Consider the following 19,625-nt stretch of genomic DNA (forward strand, 5'->3'; position numbering starts at 1 on the left):
TTACTTTTTTTTTTACATATTTGGAGAGCTATACATGTCTATAATTATTTCTTTTAGGTGGCTGTCAGCCCATTATTGGAGTGTCAGGAGGAACAAATGTTTGCTCTGGTCAGGACTTTAACATTACGTGCCAGTTAAAGTGTACTGGACCATCAAGCCATGTAAAACTGGTAAAAGAAGATATCCCACATGTTTTTACGTCTTCCAATAACAGTATCTCCATACCGGTTCGTAGTGCTAATAAGACTCATTCAGGAAGATATACCTGCCAAACGGAGAATGGTTTAAATAGCAGGGTATATCTAACAGTGACAGGTGAGTGTAAAATCCACTTGGATCTTTCAAAATATTCAAATCTGAAAACTTTATGACTTAAGAAAGTTTGTGTGTGTGTTATTCAGACTGTAGTTTTCCTTCAACTTATACATCAGAAATCTTATCCACTGTAAATACAACCACATCATCTCTGACTAATACCACATACCAAGGACACACACCATCGAGTAAGTTTCTGCATCAACTTCTTAATTTCTGAGACTTAATCCATCAGCACACAGAATCTAGATGACTGGAATAGATAATTATTTCATAAAATAAATAATCATTTCCGATAAAGAAAGAATTTACTCACCATCGGGTCATCCGAAATGTGTAGATGTGTTTATTCATCAGAACAGATTTGGAGAAATATAGCATTGCATGACTGTTGGATCACCTGCAGTGAATGGGTGCCGTCAGAATATGATAAAAAAAAAACATAACAAGGATCCAAGCAAAAGCATGTTTGTAAAAAACAAATTCATCAAGGTATTTTAAATGCCTAAACTGCTGCTTCTGGCCAAAATATGAGTTCAGTTTTCACAATTTTCACAAAGAAAAGTTAAAAAGTTCTGCAACAGTTGTCCTTTTTCCTTGATAAAATCTCAGTTTTATCTGATGCGAGTTTATGAAAATGTTTGTATTATTTTGCTAGTGAATGACGCCTGTGAAGCTACAGCTTTAGTTCTAGTGCATTTCATGTAAGTGTCTGTGCGTGTTTCTGTCTTCGTAAGGCGTCTTGGAGCCAGTCCTGATATTCTACATGCTGTTCAAGACAGGGGGTTTCCTCATCATATCAACAACTGCGGCACTGATAATTGTGTTCCAGAAGCAATGAAAAAACGCCTACATTTCTGTCATGTAAATGAAAAACTGTACATTTAATCGTATTCTCCAATGTACGGTATCTCCTCTTGCATGATGTTAAATACAGAATTCAATATTCTTCTTAGGATGAAGCTGTAAATGCCACAGTTGCTCTGTGTTGTTCTTCAGTCCAGTGTCTGATGCCCTTCTGAACACTGAACAGTTACAGAAGATGATGATGTGGATGTAAATGAATGCTTTCTTCGTCACAGCTAAAGCTCATGTTTGATAATGTCCTCTTAGCGTTTTACTAACAATTAACTAAATAGCTAAATTATAAACTTTCACTTGTCTCATCTCAAGGGAAGCCTTTTATGTTGATTCATTATATCCTCTCCATGATTCTTTTCAACATGTCCCGTCTTGTTAAAAAAAAAAATCTCATTTGCTATTAGCATCTTAAATAATTCGTTTTGATGATGTTCTGTTTGTTTTGTTTAGTATAAGGATCTGTGATAGACAATTATCCAGCAGTCTGAGAAAGCAATGAAGCATTTTTAAATTAGAACATAAATGCGTCTCACACTTTCAGGGAGAAAGGTTAAACTTTCTTTTCGTTGTTCTAAATTATATAGAATTGAAATTATCCGACAAAATAATAACGAGATCTCAACACTGGGGGGAGCTCGTGTTTATGTTCAACTCAGTCTATGGTTCAATCTTGCCGTTTCCACAATACAGAATATACATTATAGAGCCGTTTTTTTTGTTCACTCTTTAACCTACTTTTCATATTATGCTTTTTAAGCGACTGCCACAATCGCTAATATCATGTCCTCATGTTCATCCTTACTAAATATTCAGGCATCTTGTCAGCATGGCCTGCAATAATACCAAATATTCACCACTGAGAATAAAGACATAAAAATAACAGTAAAACATCTGGATACTTTACAATTATGGCTATATTTCTCCCTCATTTACCCCAAAGTAAATGAATCCACGTGCGCGGCCATTCATTAACGTTATCTCGACGCATTTGTCTGGGTGAAGGTCTCGCTGATATGTAGGCAGTGAGCATTTAGCCTACATGTAAAAGTATGTGAACTACGTGTTATGGGATAATTAAACGTTTGCTAAAGCTGTGAAGACCATCTTATCCACACAGACGCTAAAAATGACATCCGAGTGTATGAAGGACAGTTAAATGATTAATTCGTTTTTGTAGAGAGAGAGAGAGAGAGAGAGAGAGAGCGAGCAAGTACAAATGGGGAAAAAAAAAAAAAAAAAAAAATCCTTCTCCATTTCTGTGAATCTTTGAAAAGCTGAATATTAAAGCTTCTCTAAAGATGCATTATGCTCTCTTAATACAAATTAACTGTACTTTGCTGGCAGGTGGTCAATCATATTATTAGCATTAGCCGTAGTAGTAGCAGCAGTAGTTGGGGAGAAAAAAAAAAAAAAAGGGAAACTGTAACCATTGTTGAACAATTCTCCATGTTCTTTATTTTTGGCCCCCCCGGTCAGATGAGAAACAAAAAAAACGGTACAACCACATGAAAATACAAGATAAACATGAAAGCTACACCACTGGTCCCTAAAATAAGTGTAGACTAGTAATTTTCATGTATGAGGGGGTTCAAAAATTAAATGAAAATGCAATGGCAAGTAAAAAAATAAAAACAATGAGGTCATTTTCAAAGAAAGACTAAACTCAGCATATTCCAAGGTGATTTCCATCAGAAAAAAGGAAAATCAACAGTGTATGCAGTTAAAGAATAAAAAAAAAAAAAAATATCACCATATAAAATAAAATAATGATCAGCTTTGCTTCACTCAGGAAGGAGATCTTGGTTTTGTTCCTTGTTGAGTTGCATGTTTGCTGGTGAGGCCATTCAAGAATACCTTTTAAAGATTAAAGTGTCTACAGTCATGTTAGGAAAAAAAAAAAAAAAAAAAAAAAAGTGGAACAGTAACAAGTAGCATTTAGGAACAATTTGAGCTGTTAATCTGTGCAGAGGACCCCAACACGCCCCCACCCAAAAAAAAAAAAAAAAAAAGACTGGGGAAATCCTCACATTCTCTCATACAAGTTCTACATCCTTAAATGTTTAAAAACAAAAAAACAGACATTTTAAAAAAGGAAGATGAAAATCTCCCTTTCTGTCACACACACACACACACAAAAAGCAGCATAGCACACTGGTATGTTTGGAAGTTTCTTGCATAATGAGCGTCACCTTTTCATTAGATATCAGGTCTACAAGTACAAAAGGACTTAAGGTTTTTTTTTATGGAATAAATCACCTTTATTCAAACAGTGAATGGAGTCATTGACAGAGCCCGTGTGTTCACAAAATGTTCAATGACTAACTGAATGAATGGTGAAAATGTAGTTGGAAATGAAAATGGTAGAGAATTGCTCTAAATTTGCAATAGGATATTGAAGTGGACCTCTGGCAGTTCCTTATATTGCAGGTCAAAAGGGGATGAAACATGAAATAAAAAGGGGGAGGAAATATGATTATGCAACTAATTCCCGTTTTCCTAAGAGGCCAAGTACAACAGTTGTGCTGCACTGCTCCATCTCCCTGAAAAAAGGCAAAATTTTCCAGTGCAAGGACAAAACTAAAACGTAAAAACACCAATGAATTAACATAAATTGAGTTTTTCTGCTTTAAAATATGCTTTGGTTTCTCATTCGGAGAGAGATCCTGAGGTTTCTGCTGTAGTGGAGTGAAACTGGTAAATGAGGTCCTTGATGATTCAGACTAGAGAAACCCCACACATCATGGCTGCAATTTCTGCCCTGGATAACTTGAATAATAAATCATTTGCCACTTAGGTCCCAGCAACCCTTACATAGTCTCAGTCAGCCATGAATATAATTTTGAGAGCGAGAAATTAGTCTCAAATATGACACAAGTACAAAATTGAATGATTTGGCCGCTGGGGGTCCCCATGTGAGCTCAAAAGGCAAAGAGCTGAATGTTTTTCCTGATGCTTAGAAATCAAATGGCTTTGGTGGGGTTCAGCTTTAGATGATGAAGTTAAGTCCTTTGGTTCCCAAAGTTTTTCGTAAACATTATATAGACAGATTCCTGGGACTCAGACATCAACAAGTCTTTTTTTCTGGCCACAACAAGCTTTTTACCCAATCAAAACTGTTAGCAGGGGCCTTTGAGGTGCTTTAAGTGCTACAAATATGAGAATCATTCTCACAAGAGCTTAGAGCCCACAAAATAAGTGGGCAGAGAGGTCAAAATATCAAAGCACTGCCTAGTTGAAGATGCCGATAGAGTGTCATCAATAGTCATCAGTGGAGGGCAGAGGCTGGAAAAACACAGTTGGGATCAGGCACAGTCTCCTACGATCACAAGCGGGGCGAGGAGCTGGCGTAATTCAGTGGCGCACACCGGCCCTCTGTGCTGGCTGCCTGCGGTCTTCCTGCGGAGGGCCAGCCTGGACCTGGAGGAAGGAGACAGCAGCATGGAGCCGGACCCGGAGGAGAGGATGAGCGGAGAGCAAAGCTCCTTCTCTAGCTGCTGCTGCTGCTCCTCGCTCTCTTCCCTCTCAGCCAGCTGCCGGTTCATGGCTACGGCCTGCCCTGCAAAGAACGTCAGGTCCTGAGCGCTACCACCCCTGGAGAAAGAAAGAACAGAACGTAAGGATGGTGTGATTAATGATCTGCTATTCAGAGTCAAAACTATTGCTCCTGGTTTTCATAAATGTATTACTAAGCCATTTTACATTTTTGGATGAAATAACCCTTTAATTGGTAGGTGTGCTCAGGTATTTAAAAACAGGATATTTATTATGCAATGTACTCACCTCTGATGTAATATGGATGCAGAAACAGCATTGGGTGCACACTAAGGTGAACAACAACAGAAATGGGGTCACAAAACATGATTTATAGCATATCTGGTGTTAAATAGAGTCTCAGGAATCCTAAAGATGGAAGGGAGTAGACCTACCCCCTTGACCCAAGGGTGCTGCAGAACCTGGGCAGCACTGAGGCGGTCTTTGGCGTCCCGCACCAACAGCTTGGTGATGAGGTCTTTGGCTGCAGGGGAGATGTGTGCCCAGTCCTTCTCTGGAAACTCATACTTGCCTTCCTGAATACTCTCAAACAGCATGCTCTGTTGACCCAATGTGATGAATGGTATTGAAAATCAATTTGCAGAAGCAATATCATCATTTAGACTCAAGTTTTTCCCCCCTTTTAAATTGACAAATGTAAATAAACTTAGGGCAATTAAGTCGATTTAGTCGGGCAATCCTTATCAAACTCTGGCTATAAAACCAGGTTGCTAGACCTGCCATGATTCAATGGAAAGTCTTAAACTTTCACTTCCTTCAATACTAAACTCTTTCCCAGAAAACCCTGTATCGTGCCCAAGTGTATGTGTACCTGGCAGGCTTGGCAGGGCTCTCCCCAGTCCCAACCACAGTCTGTTCCACAGCGGCCCACAAAGGGCGGGTATCCACTCAGCATGATGTAGAGGATCACGCCAAGGCTCCACAGATCACAGCGCTTGTCGTAGATGCTAGCTTCCTCATTAAAGGCCTCTACCACCTCAGGGGCCATGTATTCAGCTGAACCACACTGTAACAATAAAAAATACATACTGTAAATATGTACTTATATGTACCTCATACACACGGAAAAGTCCACAAATTTCCCACATGGGTTTCAAAGGCCGCAAGAACTGGTGGGTAGAGCAGAGAGGAACAATCCTGTTTCGCTTCATGTTCACTATTACTGTCCCATCAGCATGTCTCTTGGTTGGACAAGTACAAAAGTACGATAAATTACAAGGTGAGCTATCTAGAGCTCCAACATGTATCAGAGCTCCCAGTCCTCCCTTGGCTTGGCCTCTCCTGTTTGTTTTCACCTGCAGGGCATTATCAAGTTCATTGTTCTGAGTTAAGCTGGGGTGGCCTGATCCGATTCAGACCTGGACGCGTCAGCGGACAACTGTTCCAGCAGGGCCCACAGGCTGCTGCTGCTGTCTGCACTGCGTCATGTGGAAACTAGGCCAAAAAGGTTGCTGCTCGAGGGGGGGTGGGGGATTTAAAAAAAAAAAAAAAAAAAAAAAAAAAAAAAAAAGGATTTAAGCCACTCTACACTGACTGGACATAAACAAGTCCCAACCCTCCTCGAGCATTACATAACACACACGAATAGACATTCTGAATGGTGCAGTAATACTTAATGCAATGAGCAGAGACACTTTGGGGAGCGAATAGGAGGTTAGCAGTTTAGCAGGACATGATCAAATTCGTTTATTTATATATTTTATGGACGCGCAGCTGTCTGGTAACAGAGTTACACAACTACTGTATGAGTCATGGATGCAAACAGAGGATGTCAGACGCATCACTTTGAATACAAAAATACAGTGTACTATGATAAAATGCAAGCGTCTAGTTATCAAACGCTTTGTAATCTGATTGGATAACCAAGAGGTCTTACTTCAAAAAGATCACCTAATTGTGGAAACACAATTGGAACATAAAGTACTTGTCCCACATTAGGAATACAAGTATATTATGATTCAACAAATTACAGATAGTCCAGTAATGATCCACAATTGTCAGTTTATTGCCTGGCTGATTCTGCTTTCAGCATGACTGGGCTCTTACATAATGCTCCTCTGTGCACGAGGAATCTTAGGATTTGCTGTAGCTTATGAACAGCCCCACCCACTTCCTCTTATGATTAAAAATGATCTTATGATTGTTTCCAGACAATGTACGTTACAGAGAAAGGATTTGTATACAATTTGCCGAACACAAGAGTGTAACGGTGCACAGGGCAAAAACAAAATGTACACAGTGTAAATGTACACAGAGACGATAAGTAACTCAATCTTGTTTATGTCGGTGACCTCAGCCACTGAAAGTTAGCACTGGCATTGCATCAGTCTCAATAACTGTATGTTCTCGGATGTTTATGAAGGGAATGTTATCGTGGCAAGACAGGACTTTAGCTCTGGCAAAATTAGGGAGTTTCCCTGGTCACGGTTCTAGAAAGTTAAACCACAGTTGTGGTTGAAAACTGCAAGTATCTGTAATTCAATGTTCAAAAATTTCCATTTACCATATTTGATGTGAAGATCCATTTTTTTTTTTTTAAACTAAACCAGTTATGCAACAGTGAGAAAAGACAAAAGAGAGTTGAAAATATTTAAAGAGTTGAAAATAAAAAGGTAAAAATGTAGTGTAGAGAAATGCAGTGTAGAACTGTGTCATGGATTTGTTCTTGAACATTCTGGTGCAGTTGTGCTCAAAACAAAAAGGTAAATGGAGAGGATCCACCGTCCAAGTTCTGACCGGCCTCCTTCCGGATACAAAGGAAAGTCTTCATGAAAACTCGCAGACATCAGAAAGAACAAACTATACAAAACCACAAGCCTCTAGTAACCCAGACTTCAAAAGCATCTAAAAACGCCAGGGTGTGGGGATAAGTCTGAGGTATGGGTGAAAGGATTTCCATCAGGAATTTTCTTTATGCCCTCTGTACATGTAGACATTCGCATTCAAAGACCTTTGCCTGTTCTCTTTAGACTCAGAGTGCTAATAAAACCACTTGGTCTACTGTGGTCCTTGATCCGTAATCTTGACAGTTCTTTGACCCAAGGTAACGCGTCACATCAAACAGATGTTCAACCCTCACAAAACTCGGTAACTGGGGGTGATCACTTGGAGGTTTATTGGCCGTGGCTTTAAATCAATAACTTTTATCTCTGCTCTTCTTATTTTGATATCTAGAAGACCAATGCAGTAAAGTGGAAATAAAAGTGACATTTAAAACCCTGGCTAGATGTAATGGCTTGATTCATTGAACACCAAATTAAAAATGCAGGACCCTCACTACGCTCACCTTTTCCTACAAAATCACCCGCCATATAACTCTGCCATTTGTGGGGTTTTTTGTTTTTGTTTTAACTTTTTTTCTAAATTAAATAATGCTATATCATACAGGTCATTGGCCACCCTGCAGTCTAAAGACATCAAAAAATAAAAAAATCCAGATCAGATGCGTGATAAACTCACCGGAGTCAAGAGCTCAGGGGTGGAGATGGGAGAGCTGTCACTATTCAGTTTGATTCCACTTCCTAAATCAAAATCGCAGATCTTCACAGGAGAGATCTACAAAAATAAATAAATAAAAAAATAATAATAATAATAATAATAATAATAAATAAACTATAAATCTCACTGTGAAATGAGTTAAGAGTGGCCACTGTGTATTCCTAAACAGATAACCGGGTCAATTCATGTTTTCGTTCAAGAAAAGTGCAAAAAGCACATAAAATGTTACTGTACCCAACAGATTTGTCAAAAATCTGGTCAGAAATGCAGTGCATGTGTGTTCTCCTCAGATGTCTCATGTCTCCTCATGCACAGAGAGAGACTCACCCTGTCACTATGTTCACAGAGGATGTTCTCTGGCTTTAGGTCTCGATGTGCCATTCCTAACAAGACATAACGATCATCTATATTAATAACATATAGAATGCATGATGTCATATCAACACTAAAAAGGTCCCAACCTTTGTTGTGTAGGAAGTCCAGAGCACTGGCGATGTCCTGCACCACTATGCTGGCTTCCTGCTCGTTGAAGTGTTGTCTTCGGTGTATGTGAGTCAAAATAGATCCTGGGAGTACAAATAAAATGCATGAAGATGTAGTACTATAGATTCTTTACAAAATAAGAAACTGGTTTAATGTGCTTTTGTGTTCACTAAGGCAGCATTTACTTTAGAAAAAGTAATATTAAAAAAACAAACACTTACCACCTCTCAGTTTCTCAAAGACTAAATAAAATTTGTCCTCTTCCTCAAAGTATTCAACCAGTTCCAAAATGTTTCTGTGGTGAGAAAAGACAATAACATTAGCCATCAATTACACATACTGTAAGGAAACTTAAAAAGGAATCTTTCTCAATTAGTCTTCAAAGAGCTTCTCAAGCCTTGCCCCAAAACCTTCTTGCAGTCTAAACAGTCTAAAGGCAGCATCCTGACAGTCATAAGACTTAACCACAATTGATTGACGGTTTTCATTTAGCCAAGCTAAACGCATGATACTTCAAACAAAGATGCATAAATAATCCCTTAAATCATTACTAAATCACATCAGCCATTTATAAAATCGGTGCTCTAGTTCAGTTTGGAGATTCAAATACAATTTCTCTCCCCTTGGCCCCAGAGTTGGTTACAGAAATACCACAGTGGTTTCGAACAGATCAGCAGTGTCACACAGAGTGTGCCGTACCTGTGGCCCTGGCACTGGTAGAGCATTTCCACCTCCCTGAAAACACGGCTCCGACTGTGGCCTGGCCTCTTCTCAATTATCTGTATAACATCGAAACATTATATTAGTGACCCAATACAAACCCTAGGAAGAACACATTGTGTTCCGACCTTGAATTACAGAACTGAGTCAGTTTTGCCGCCTCTTCTGCTACCTGGACACAGACCGTAAGGTACACATTCATTCTTAAGTGGTAACACCCTTAGACATGTACACGTCATCTCAATATCGAGCTTGAGTCGACAGATCTGTGTGTACCTTTGCGGATCACCCTCACTCGGCGCGTGTGAGAGATTAGCAAGCACACAGATGACACGCCACTGCCTGCCTACAAAAGAACATCTCAGACCACTGATTCAGCAGGTCACCACATGGTCGTCAGGCTTTACAAGCTGGCGGACTACACGGACGATCAGGTTTCACAACATACAGAGCAGCCAGACCATGCGTGCAATACAGACGATGCAGAGATCTCACACCAAAAGAAGGGCTTATTAAATGACAATTAAATTCTCCAATACACCAACAATGCCACCAATTTTCTGGTTTAACCTTCTGGGTGCACAGCCAGCGAAAGGCCATCAACAGTTGGGAATGTATTAATAGTGTACAGCAGTGAACTTAAAGGCCTACCCAATGTTGTTCCAAACCCATAAAAACTTTGGAAGTTTTTGGAAGTCAATAGAGCTTGGTTACGAACTTTTCAAAATATCTTCCTTCCAGGTTTGGGTCTACTTGAGGGCGATTAAATTACAATTCTCATTTTTTGCTTTTGACTGTACCTAACAAAATCCATTTACCTCGACTGTTATTCTATGTAATTTAACGGTGACATTCATTTTTATGTGTAGATGAGCATTGCTGCAGTATCCCGAATGGCTAAGCATTAGCCAAACATTTTACCCTAATTATACGGTTCACAGCAAATCACAAAATTCCTCCTTCTCCAGCGTTCATAAGAGCACCTGCTCATAAGACTATTGGAATCTAACAATATTTCATGACATCAGCAACGTGAAGAACACGTTTTTAATTTTGTGTCCCCTTTGGCAAGTTACAGAACATTTGCAATGAAATGTCACATGAACATCCTGCACACGCTTCATTTAGCACCCACAGCTTTCTTTATATATCGCCATTCCATCTACTAGAGGTCAAAATCGATGTAGCGAGAGACACCACACTGCTTTTTCAAAGATTACATGTCCTGCTACACAATATCAACAACTGAAAAAAAAGAGGAAGTTTCTCTGCTGAGCAGGCACTGTGGTCATTTATATTTTTGTTCCACAGCTACAGCAGCAGCACAGTAACTGGAAGGCTATTGTTCCAGAAAGAAGTACACATAACGACACCACATAACAAATAAAATAGACACAGCTCAAACAACCATGAATGAAAATACAGTCCGGTATTTCCTGAAGAGGGTTGAAACACTGATGATACAGAGCCATTTGTTCCAGCATAAATCTCCTTTTATTCTTATGTAACTCTACATTGAAGGCAGGGCACATAACTAAGATTAAGTCCGCTTCCTTCAATTCATATTCCTAAAGTCAAACACTTGAGCTTTCACGAATAAAGATAATTAAAGCTGTAACATCATTTAAGAGAATATACTAACAATGTATTAAAATTTAGAATCAGCTCTTTAAGTTTGTTTCCCTTCTGCTCATCAGATCAATTTAAATATTGTGAAGTCTAATTTTGTTGTACAAGTGATAGCTAAAATTATTTTCATTTAAGAGCTCACAAAAAAAAAAAAAAAAAAAAAAAAGCATAAAAATTATATTATAAAGAATACTGGTAATCAAACAGTTGATGGTTTTTAGTTTCCCTACTATGGAAGTCAGTGGGGACCATTAATGGTTTGGTTCTTCAAAATATTTTCTTTTGTGTTCAACATGAAGAAAGTTGCACAGGTTTGAAACAAAAAATGATGGTGAGTAAAAGACTACTTTAATTCAAGGAGCAACTCAGGAAATAAATACAAATTATAATAATATTAGAAAACATAATATTGCATTACATTTTATTACTGTTTAGTATATTTAATATACTAAATTCTCTCTATATAGCAGAATATTATTATTTTTTCACTCTGTTTTAAATGTTTCAGCACTTTTTTGTAACCGTTTAATAATTTTGCTGCCTCCTTTAAGCCTTTTATTTTCTCATTGGTTTGAGAGAGATATATATATATATATAAAAAATGTCTCTCAAACCAATGCTGCAATATAAAAACCTGTTTGACTGTCACTGTTTTAATGAGTGACATCATAAGATCAGCTCCAATCACATTGCTAACCGCTTGACAAATTACACCAAGCTTCAGTTGTGCTCTGGGAATCTAGGTAAAGCATAAGAGTATTTTGCTATTGCAACTGGAGTTTAACCTGAATTTAGATAAGACGCTGATTATTTGCTAGTTGTGTGAGCACTGACAACAGTTTGTGTGGCAATACACTGCTTTAAATAAGAGAGTGCTGATACTTGCCTTTACTGCATATTCTTTATTGGTGATCAGATTGATGCAGGTCTGAACAACAGCATAAGCCCCTTCTCCAAGAATCTCATTTTGCAGTTTGTAAACATCTGCAAAAGAAAAAGCTTGAATATCTCCCCTCTACAGAGAGCAAACCTCTCCAGGGTTGAGCATTTATGAAACAACAAGGGGCTTACCTTCAAAACGTCCGGAGAAACTGTCAGTGGCTCTGCATCGCTTTTTCTTTTTATTTCTCTTCTTGGCATCAGGGATATCGATGGGCTGGCTGGATGGCATTTCTACAAAACAACAACAAAAAACATTTAAGTTCAACAATGTGTGACAAGTCCATTAATCTAATCTGCTATGAACTTTGCCTAACAAAGCATGAGAGATAAGCAATATCACCTCATTAAGTATCTGAGGAGGGTTTACGTTAGCCTCAAAGACTGATAATGAGTTAATATTAATGAAAATGTAGGCAAAATATCCGTACCAGGCCTTGGCGAGCGGTCTAACTTGAAGGATGAGTCAACATGGGGTCCCGAATCAACAAATTCATCGGTCTTAAAAGGATTTTGCCCCTAGGAACAGGAGAAAAAGGGTAACAAATTAAAGTCTGGCATTCCACATGAAACACTTCTGGGTAAATCGCAAGTCGCAACCAACCTTGAAGGAGCGATGGAATCCTGTGACCTCCGTGATTTTGTTTTGCACCATGTTTTCAAATGTTCAGATAATATGCAGCTTGGTGCCTTGATTACAGTGCAGTGGCTCCTTTTAATCAAATACTGATCACCTCTGATCTGATCACCTCAAGGTGGTCGTGCAACAGATGACTCCTGCTTACACAGACAGACAGACAGACAGAAGCAGCATCAATATAGCCCAGAACAGATGGTCTTGCGAGACTAAGGATAATGATACACTGGTCAACTTTTTGAGCAATGTTGCCAGCCAACTTCAGGAAATGCTGCAATAAGTGATCTACTTAGTGAGGCACAAGGCCCAAGAATGATCTAAAGCATCCAGATAGGGACTTGTTACCTATTCTCAACTCTTAAAGTGTCTCATTGCTTTAAAAAAAGTTGCCCAGCAAACAAGTTCAAAAAGCTGAGCGTATCATCACCCCCCCTCTCCAAAAAGCTTATGTAAAGACTTATGTAAAGATAAAAATGTAAAGATATGTTTTACATTGTAAGAGGCAAAATGTCAGGAAATTTGTTTAAAAAGAAAGAAAAAAACAACGAATGAATTTAATTGATATTAACACTGAGAAATACATCAACTGACAAGTCTTATGCAAGTAACTCACAACCCATTTAATCTTAGTTTACAAGCTGACAGTAGCTATTTTTAAACAGTATGACCGAGTAACCGCTCTCTGGCCTGCATGCGGTTGCAGTCAGAAAGACGGGAGTTTTATTTTGTCTTTAAGAGTTCCAGGAACCCTTTTATAGGTAACTTAGTTGAAAGGGAGTCATCACTTACCCCGTTACTTGCCGTGAGACGCCAGCGTTCACGCCGTTGCTCAACCCACCGTGCAATAGGTTACTACTCTCTGTTTGTCAATTGTAAACTGAAGTTGAGCGCTCTAAGCATATATAAGGTCGTATCTTTCGCTCCGCCCACTCTGCGTTCCACATCCAATCAAAATTATTTCTTTGAGCGTCAAAGGTAAAAACTCAGAACACTATTGGACATTTCAATTGCCGGGGCGGAGCGTCCCTTTCCCAATGTCATCTGTTCAGAATACAAACTGGATCAATAGTATCCACTAGACGGGCGCTTTAGTTACACTGGACTTCTTTATTGCCCCATCTACCGGGCAGTAGAAAAAATAGTACAGTGTTAAAAATAATTATATATATATATATATATATATATATATATATATATATATATATATATATATATATATATATATATATATATATATATATATATATACTTATTTATTTATATATATAAAAAAATTTTTTAAAACTGTGTCAAAGTCATAGTTATCCTTTTTGTACTGTTAGATTATTTTAATATGTTTAGAACCACTGGTTTCCAGTGAGCAGACAGGATGTGTGGCTCACTGCAGCCATCTACTGGTCTTTATATTTCCTATGAAATTCTAAACGAAACGCATGCAGGTATTAAAACATTATAAAACGTGTACAGGACTCGGAAAGCAACTGTAACACATTTGTATTTGTTTCATTAGTTTATTTATATATCTACAGGCTGTGTCAACAAGATTTCTCTACGTCGTGTAGATAACAAATGGCCAAAAACTCTGTTGTAAATAAGATTTCCTATTTGGCAACTTTGTGGAATTTTGATTAATGCAAATACAATCATCTTGCCATGGGTCAACAAGACCTGAAACGCGAACGTGCGTTCTCGCGATATTTCATGACGAACGTAACACACGTAGACAGTCTGGAAATACTGGGCAGCAAGATAACCGCTTTCATTTGTATTAGTGTCCGTGTTTAAAAAAGAAGCTTTGGAAACTGTGAGAAATCTATTCAAAGTAAGTGTCATAGTAAGTGCATTATAAATAATTGCTCATGAACACAAATATTTAATAAGCAGGTAATGCTATGTTTTGTTGTTGTCTGCTAGCTCGTGAGTCTGCTGTCTGTCTGCGCACGTCCCTGATTGTTTACGTTGGTGAGATGTTTTGTTAGTTTTATCAGTGAAGGCAATTTATTGCTTATTGTTTAAACACTATTGACCGTGTGCATAGAATTCTACTAATTGCTTACGTCTTACACAGTTACGTCTACTGTGGTCATTTATGCACACCCACATCAGTATTTACTACGTGTTATTCACTGAAAGTGTGTTTGAGCAATATTTTATAACATTGATCCAGTCTAAATTAGGGCTGTTGTTATGTTTGGATGCAGGTCTGGCTGGAACAGGAACCATCTCACTATCTTAACTACAAACTATCACCATGGAGGGTAACATACGCCTTTATCAGTACTATGCTTTAAATTGCTATTTCATATTAAAGCCCAGTATAACTTGTATGCAACGTCCTACCAGGCTGCCAAATGTCCTGCTCGTTTTTTGGGTGCAAGAGGACCTACAATAGTCCGGAAGCACTGAATAGTCATCTTCAGGACCATCAAAAGAGCACTGCCCAGTCTCTTCCAGGTATAACATTAACATGCCATTTTTACTAGTGCATTAGGTGTATGAAATGAATGTAATTGATTTTTTTTATATAATCAGACACAGTGTCACATCACAAGTTTGGTATCTAATGCACTGTCCTTTTATTCTTTAGGGAAAACCTTCCTTTGCTCTCATATAGGATGTGATGGTTCATTCAACAACATGCAGCAGCTAATGGAACATATGAGGCACCATCACAAGCCAAATTATTTTTTCCTGTGAGTTCTTACAGATTTGCTTTTAGGTTTCTTTTTTTTAATAAGGTCATGTAATTTTACTCTTCTTGTCAGTCCGTAATTTCTCACAGAGGAGCTCTTATTTGGAATTATATTCAATGAATGTCTCGATGAAAATAAGTGGGGCATATGCCATTAGTGATGTGTGACCCCGGCCCCACATCCGCGACCATTAAATGGACATGTTAGGCATTGTAATGTAAATAAAAACAGCCTTTATTTAAGCCTGAACCTGTTTGGAAGCAACATATGTAGCCAATACTGCTGTTGTCTTCTGCTACAGAACTATAGAGAGTCTACATCACGCCGCCATTTTAAGAGGATCAACCTCTGCTGCAAATGCTGATGATCAGAGTTACTTTTGCAATTCTTGATGCAGCATGAATGACAATGAATGGTGACATTTTCCACAATCGCGACAGAAAATCTAAATCCTGCCCTGAACTCAATTCGCAGATCTCCATGTCCCATATATTTAATATAGGCTATAGGGAACCGCAGTTTTGTTTTGTTTTCTATACAGCACTTATGTTTTGCTCTGTTTGTTTCAGCTTTGCTTCATTATTATCATGATTTTTATGTCCTTCAGGTGCGAGAGCTGCAGGGCCAAACTGCGTTCTTACCGGACTCTTCTGAAACACCTGCAGACCTGCGCTAAAGTGGCTAAAAACAAGGCGGCAAAAATAGAGACTGGAATGACACCTGACGGAGATCCCGGCAATGTTCTGCTCTCCACTGACATGGAACCATCTGGACCCCTCTTGGCCTCAAACGCACCTGAGGAGATGGAGTCTATGCCCTCTTTGCCCACAAATCCAAGCATGCCAGTAACCCAGCGGCCCCTAGAAAACAACGCATTCGCTAACCCCATACCTGCAGGGCCTGTAACTGTGCCTCTTGCTACTTGTCCAGCCTCAAACCAAAACCTTCCTTACCAACCAGAATCCCCCTACAGCTCCTTTCCACCTACTCTGTCTCCTGTAAACCCAGCCTTCCAAGCAGATCTAGGCCTGCAGCAGCAGAGGTCTCCTAGGTCTGGTCCTCCCAGTCTGCCCGCTTCACCCCCCCTGCCGTCACCACCAGGATCAAACGCAGTTTGGAGGAAGAACCAAGGTGAATGGATCTCGTAAAGCTTTCCTCTGTGAGTGAGGAAAGCCAGTTTAAAACAAGTGTCATTGCTCACAATGGGTCTCATTCACTAATTGTGTGTACACATGAATTTGTGCATGAAATCTGATCGTGATTCATACATTAAAGTATTGAAGCATACTAAATTAATGGAGAAATATTAGTATAAAAAAACGTTAATATGACATTTACTAAATAGATGCACTACTGGTCAAAAGGTTTTAATAATTAAAAAGGAAAAATAAGAATTTCCAAGGCTGCTTTCAATGCTGTACAATACAGTAACAAAAATCCAATAAAAAAATCTACATTTGTTTCAGCATTCATATTCATAATAATGTTGCAAATCAGCATGTTATAATGTTTTTAAATGATAATTTGACTCTGGAGAGATGGCTGTTGAAAATTCAGCTGTAGCATTACAGGAATAAATTACATTGTAAAATTATATCCGTGTAGAAAATATGTATTTTGAATTGTAATCGTATTTTTGTTTTCATATTGTTTTTACCCTATACTTTATTTTAAAATGCAGCCTTGGTGAGCATAATGGTGCTTTTTTTTTTTTTTAAACAAACAATTATTATTCTAATCTTACTGATGAACACACTTTCTTTCGTTTTTAGAATAATCCAAATTCACTCAATAGAGTTAAGAACAAATTCATGTGCGTATGCTCTTGTTGTATTCTCCTGTCTACATAAATACAGATCCACACAATTGTGATTGAATGAAACCCAGTGTTCCTTAAATCATCCAACGTTTTAGACGCTGTTCACCTGTGTGTTTTCCAGTTTGCTCAACTGATCTCACCTGCTTATCAACAGGTGTGAGTCCTAATGAAAGGGAATTTGTAAGTCACTTGGGGGGGAAATGCCTAAGCCTTGGCCGTGGCCGCTTTGAGTGAACTGTGTTTTGTCGTGTTGCACTGTCCTGCCAGACCCGCCCGGGCCCCTTTTGCACAGATGGAACTCTCCGAGCAGTCAAAGTTTAAATAGAGATGAAGTCCAGGTGAGGCACAGAGAATCCACACACACATTACTTGAGGGAACAATCAGATCTTCCCTCAAATGATGCTTTAGATGCTAATCCTCCTCCCCTTCCCCTGCTCTAACCGGGCTCAGTGTTTCCCTGGGTGTGCCACCTAGCTGTACGACTCAGTCCACTCCCATCCGAACCTAAACGCATATGTCCGGGTGCTTCACTAACATGCAAACAAACATCAGAGAGTGTGCTCTCAGGGCTGGTGTTCCTTTACTTCACTTTTTTCCCCCTTCCCATTAGCATATTGCAAAAACCAGGTGGTTATTTCTGGCAAGAGATGGTGCTGTATCGTAATAATTGACCATGTGTGGAGAAGTTGACAGCGCTTGCTAATTCCAACACTTTTGTGCCCATGTTCATCTGTCTAGACTGGGTTTAATGATGGTTTAATTGTGTTGCTCCTGCACATATGGGACAACGTTATTGATCACTGGGTTCTTTTTCCAGCTCAATCTGATAATTTTACTGGTGAAGGTTTTTTCTGTCTGTCTATAAACATTCTCTGTGCATGTATAACCATGAGTAATATTGTCATCGAGTTCATTTTGCTTTTAATGACTCTCCGTTGATTTAAATCTCTCAGGTCAGTCCTTCAACTGCCGCATCCTGTGGGAGCACACAAGAGGTCGGTACAGCTGCCTACAGTGCGGCCACTGCACCCCAGACCGGGGGGAGATGACCGCTCACATTGAGGGCCAACACAAGAACCCGGGGGGGAAAATGAACAATGATCATGGTATGACTTCTGTTCTTCATTGTTTAACTGATTGGTTACAGGGATTGCCCAAAAAAGAAAATTCTGTTCACTTACCGAACCTGCTTTGGCTGCTCTAAACCTGTATGAATTTCTTTCTTTTGTTAAAAACAAGAGATTTTTAATAATGTAAACAAATAGTTGGCGGTAGCCATTTTTTGCTAATGTTTGCATAGGTTTTGCATAGTGTTACTTGCCAGACGTTGCCGGTTTGCAGAGTTCAGTTTTCATAGTTCAGACTATGAATCTATCTAGTCAGTGGATATCAAGCTTATTTTCAGCCAGTTTAAGAACACATGGTTTTCATTTGTCATGTATCTAGAGATGGGGCAAATGTTTCTACATGGGGTTTTTTTGTTATCAGAAGGATTTGAAAACTGAATATCCTCAGCTGTTTAGTGTACAATGTCTATTTTATTTATTTTTTGCTTTAACCGTTTACAAATTTGACATGCATGATGTCTAGCATTGGAAACTATGTATTAAAAGGTGTGTAGTATATTTCAGTTTTGAAGGAATGGGCATTGTGCATGACAAAATCTTAGTAGAAGAGGAAATGCGTTGTACAGTTTTATTTGATCTGATATTTTGAGCTGACTTTAAAACACATTGTTTTCATATCATGTGTCTCCTAATAACAAGGTTCCTGTGTGAGGTTTTTTTGTATTTGCAGCAGTCTTTAAACACTTTTTGTAAGTGTGTGTGATCCTGAGCTCAGTTTTTTTCTCTTTAATCATTTACAAAGTCGGCAAGTGTATGATGCATGGTGATTTCAAAGCTATTTAGATTAGAAGAAGTCCTGTAGTGCACTGTATTCCAGCCTTTAGCCTTTTGAAAGTAAGCATACAATATAGGCATGTTATCTCACCTGACTGAACCTTCTGTGTATTTTACAGATACAGAGATTGCCACCGCATCTTTACTGGCTAAGACCTCACTAAACTCTGAGAACTCGACTTATACACAGCTCTAACATGAAATGAGATGCTAAACCTGCTGGATGACGCCGAATTTTTGTAGTAGTATTTTATACAGAGGGAGATGCTCGAGTTTTATTTCACCAACAGTGTGGACTTCAAGCGTCTGTGTTCTGGATCTGTCAATATCACTATTCAAACACATGGGGAGCTGCATGCCTTGTCTTTTAGTAAGCATTTATGAATCATCTAGACTAAGAAAATTTCTTGTTAGGTTTTATTAAACATTTTGAATTGACATATAAATAAATACAGTGATGTTGTAATGTCAACTGCTTTTTTTTTTTTTTTTTTTTTTTTGCAATAAGCAGTATCTGCAATAAACAGCAATTGTTTAATTCAAAGTGTCAATTAAACACAAATAATGCAGAATGTGA

The 19,625-nt window shown here is 38.6% G+C and overlaps 2 protein-coding genes across 7 annotated transcripts; one reads left to right on the forward strand and one right to left on the reverse strand.

The window, feature by feature from the left end:
• Window positions 1-2,603: 2,603 nt before the first annotated feature.
• mknk2a (MAPK interacting serine/threonine kinase 2a) lies at window positions 2,604-13,560 on the reverse strand. 2 transcript variants are annotated; one of them, XM_043219304.1, is made up of 14 exons: window positions 13,424-13,560; window positions 12,602-12,774; window positions 12,429-12,516; window positions 12,130-12,231; window positions 11,945-12,042; window positions 9,409-9,488; window positions 8,931-9,004; window positions 8,688-8,792; window positions 8,554-8,609; window positions 8,188-8,283; window positions 5,540-5,734; window positions 5,103-5,267; window positions 4,957-4,997; window positions 2,604-4,767 (listed from the first exon to the last, which is right to left on the reverse strand). In XM_043219304.1, exons 2-14 carry the CDS (start codon window positions 12,650-12,652, stop codon window positions 4,479-4,481), a joined length of 1,440 nt encoding a protein of 479 aa, XP_043075239.1. In that variant the 5' UTR covers window positions 12,653-12,774; window positions 13,424-13,560; the 3' UTR covers window positions 2,604-4,478. The 2 variants fall into 2 exon arrangements, with proteins under 2 accessions (XP_043075239.1, XP_043075230.1); XM_043219295.1 differs by having other exon boundaries at window positions 8,554-8,792.
• Window positions 13,561-14,314: 754 nt separating this feature from the next.
• Window positions 14,315-19,548, forward strand: znf414 (zinc finger protein 414). Of its 5 annotated transcripts, XR_006247735.1 has the most exons (9): window positions 14,315-14,456; window positions 14,549-14,596; window positions 14,836-14,892; window positions 14,978-15,088; window positions 15,222-15,327; window positions 15,935-16,458; window positions 17,414-17,484; window positions 18,101-18,253; window positions 19,168-19,548. XR_006247735.1 is itself a non-coding variant. In XM_043223563.1 (8 exons), the coding sequence occupies exons 3-8, from the start codon at window positions 14,886-14,888 to the stop codon at window positions 19,242-19,244; spliced, it is 978 nt and encodes a 325-aa protein (XP_043079498.1). In that variant the 5' UTR covers window positions 14,315-14,456; window positions 14,549-14,596; window positions 14,836-14,885; the 3' UTR covers window positions 19,245-19,548. The 5 variants fall into 5 exon arrangements, 3 of the variants coding, with proteins under 3 accessions (XP_043079498.1, XP_043079522.1, XP_043079506.1); XR_006247736.1 differs by lacking the exon at window positions 19,168-19,548 and having other exon boundaries at window positions 17,301-17,484; window positions 18,101-18,178; XM_043223563.1 differs by lacking the exon at window positions 17,414-17,484.
• Window positions 19,549-19,625: the final 77 nt, after the last annotated feature.

This window comes from Puntigrus tetrazona, chromosome 2, assembly GCF_018831695.1.
Source record: "Puntigrus tetrazona isolate hp1 chromosome 2, ASM1883169v1, whole genome shotgun sequence".
Lineage (NCBI taxonomy): Eukaryota > Metazoa > Chordata > Actinopteri > Cypriniformes > Cyprinidae > Puntigrus > Puntigrus tetrazona.

What these genes read in the sequence shown, in the direction of transcription:
- mknk2a (XM_043219295.1), bottom strand. Translation starts at nt 12,652, where the DNA reads ATGGTGCAAAACAAAATCACGGAGGTCACAGGATTCCATCGCTCCTTC. An exon ending in ATAAAGAATATGCAGTAAAG is followed by an intron (nt 9,489 to 11,944) that starts GCAAGTATCAGC and finishes GATGTTATACAG; the next exon opens with ATAATTGAGAAGAGGCCAGG. An exon ending in TCTGTGAACATAGTGACAGG is followed by an intron (nt 8,284 to 8,553) that starts GTGAGTCTCTCT and finishes TTATTTTTGTAG; the next exon opens with ATCTCTCCTGTGAAGATCTG.
- znf414 (XM_043223563.1), top strand. An exon ending in AAGCCAAATTATTTTTTCCT is followed by an intron (nt 15,328 to 15,934) that starts GTGAGTTCTTAC and finishes TATGTCCTTCAG; the next exon opens with GTGCGAGAGCTGCAGGGCCA. An exon ending in AGTTTGGAGGAAGAACCAAG is followed by an intron (nt 16,459 to 18,100) that starts GTGAATGGATCT and finishes TAAATCTCTCAG; the next exon opens with GTCAGTCCTTCAACTGCCGC.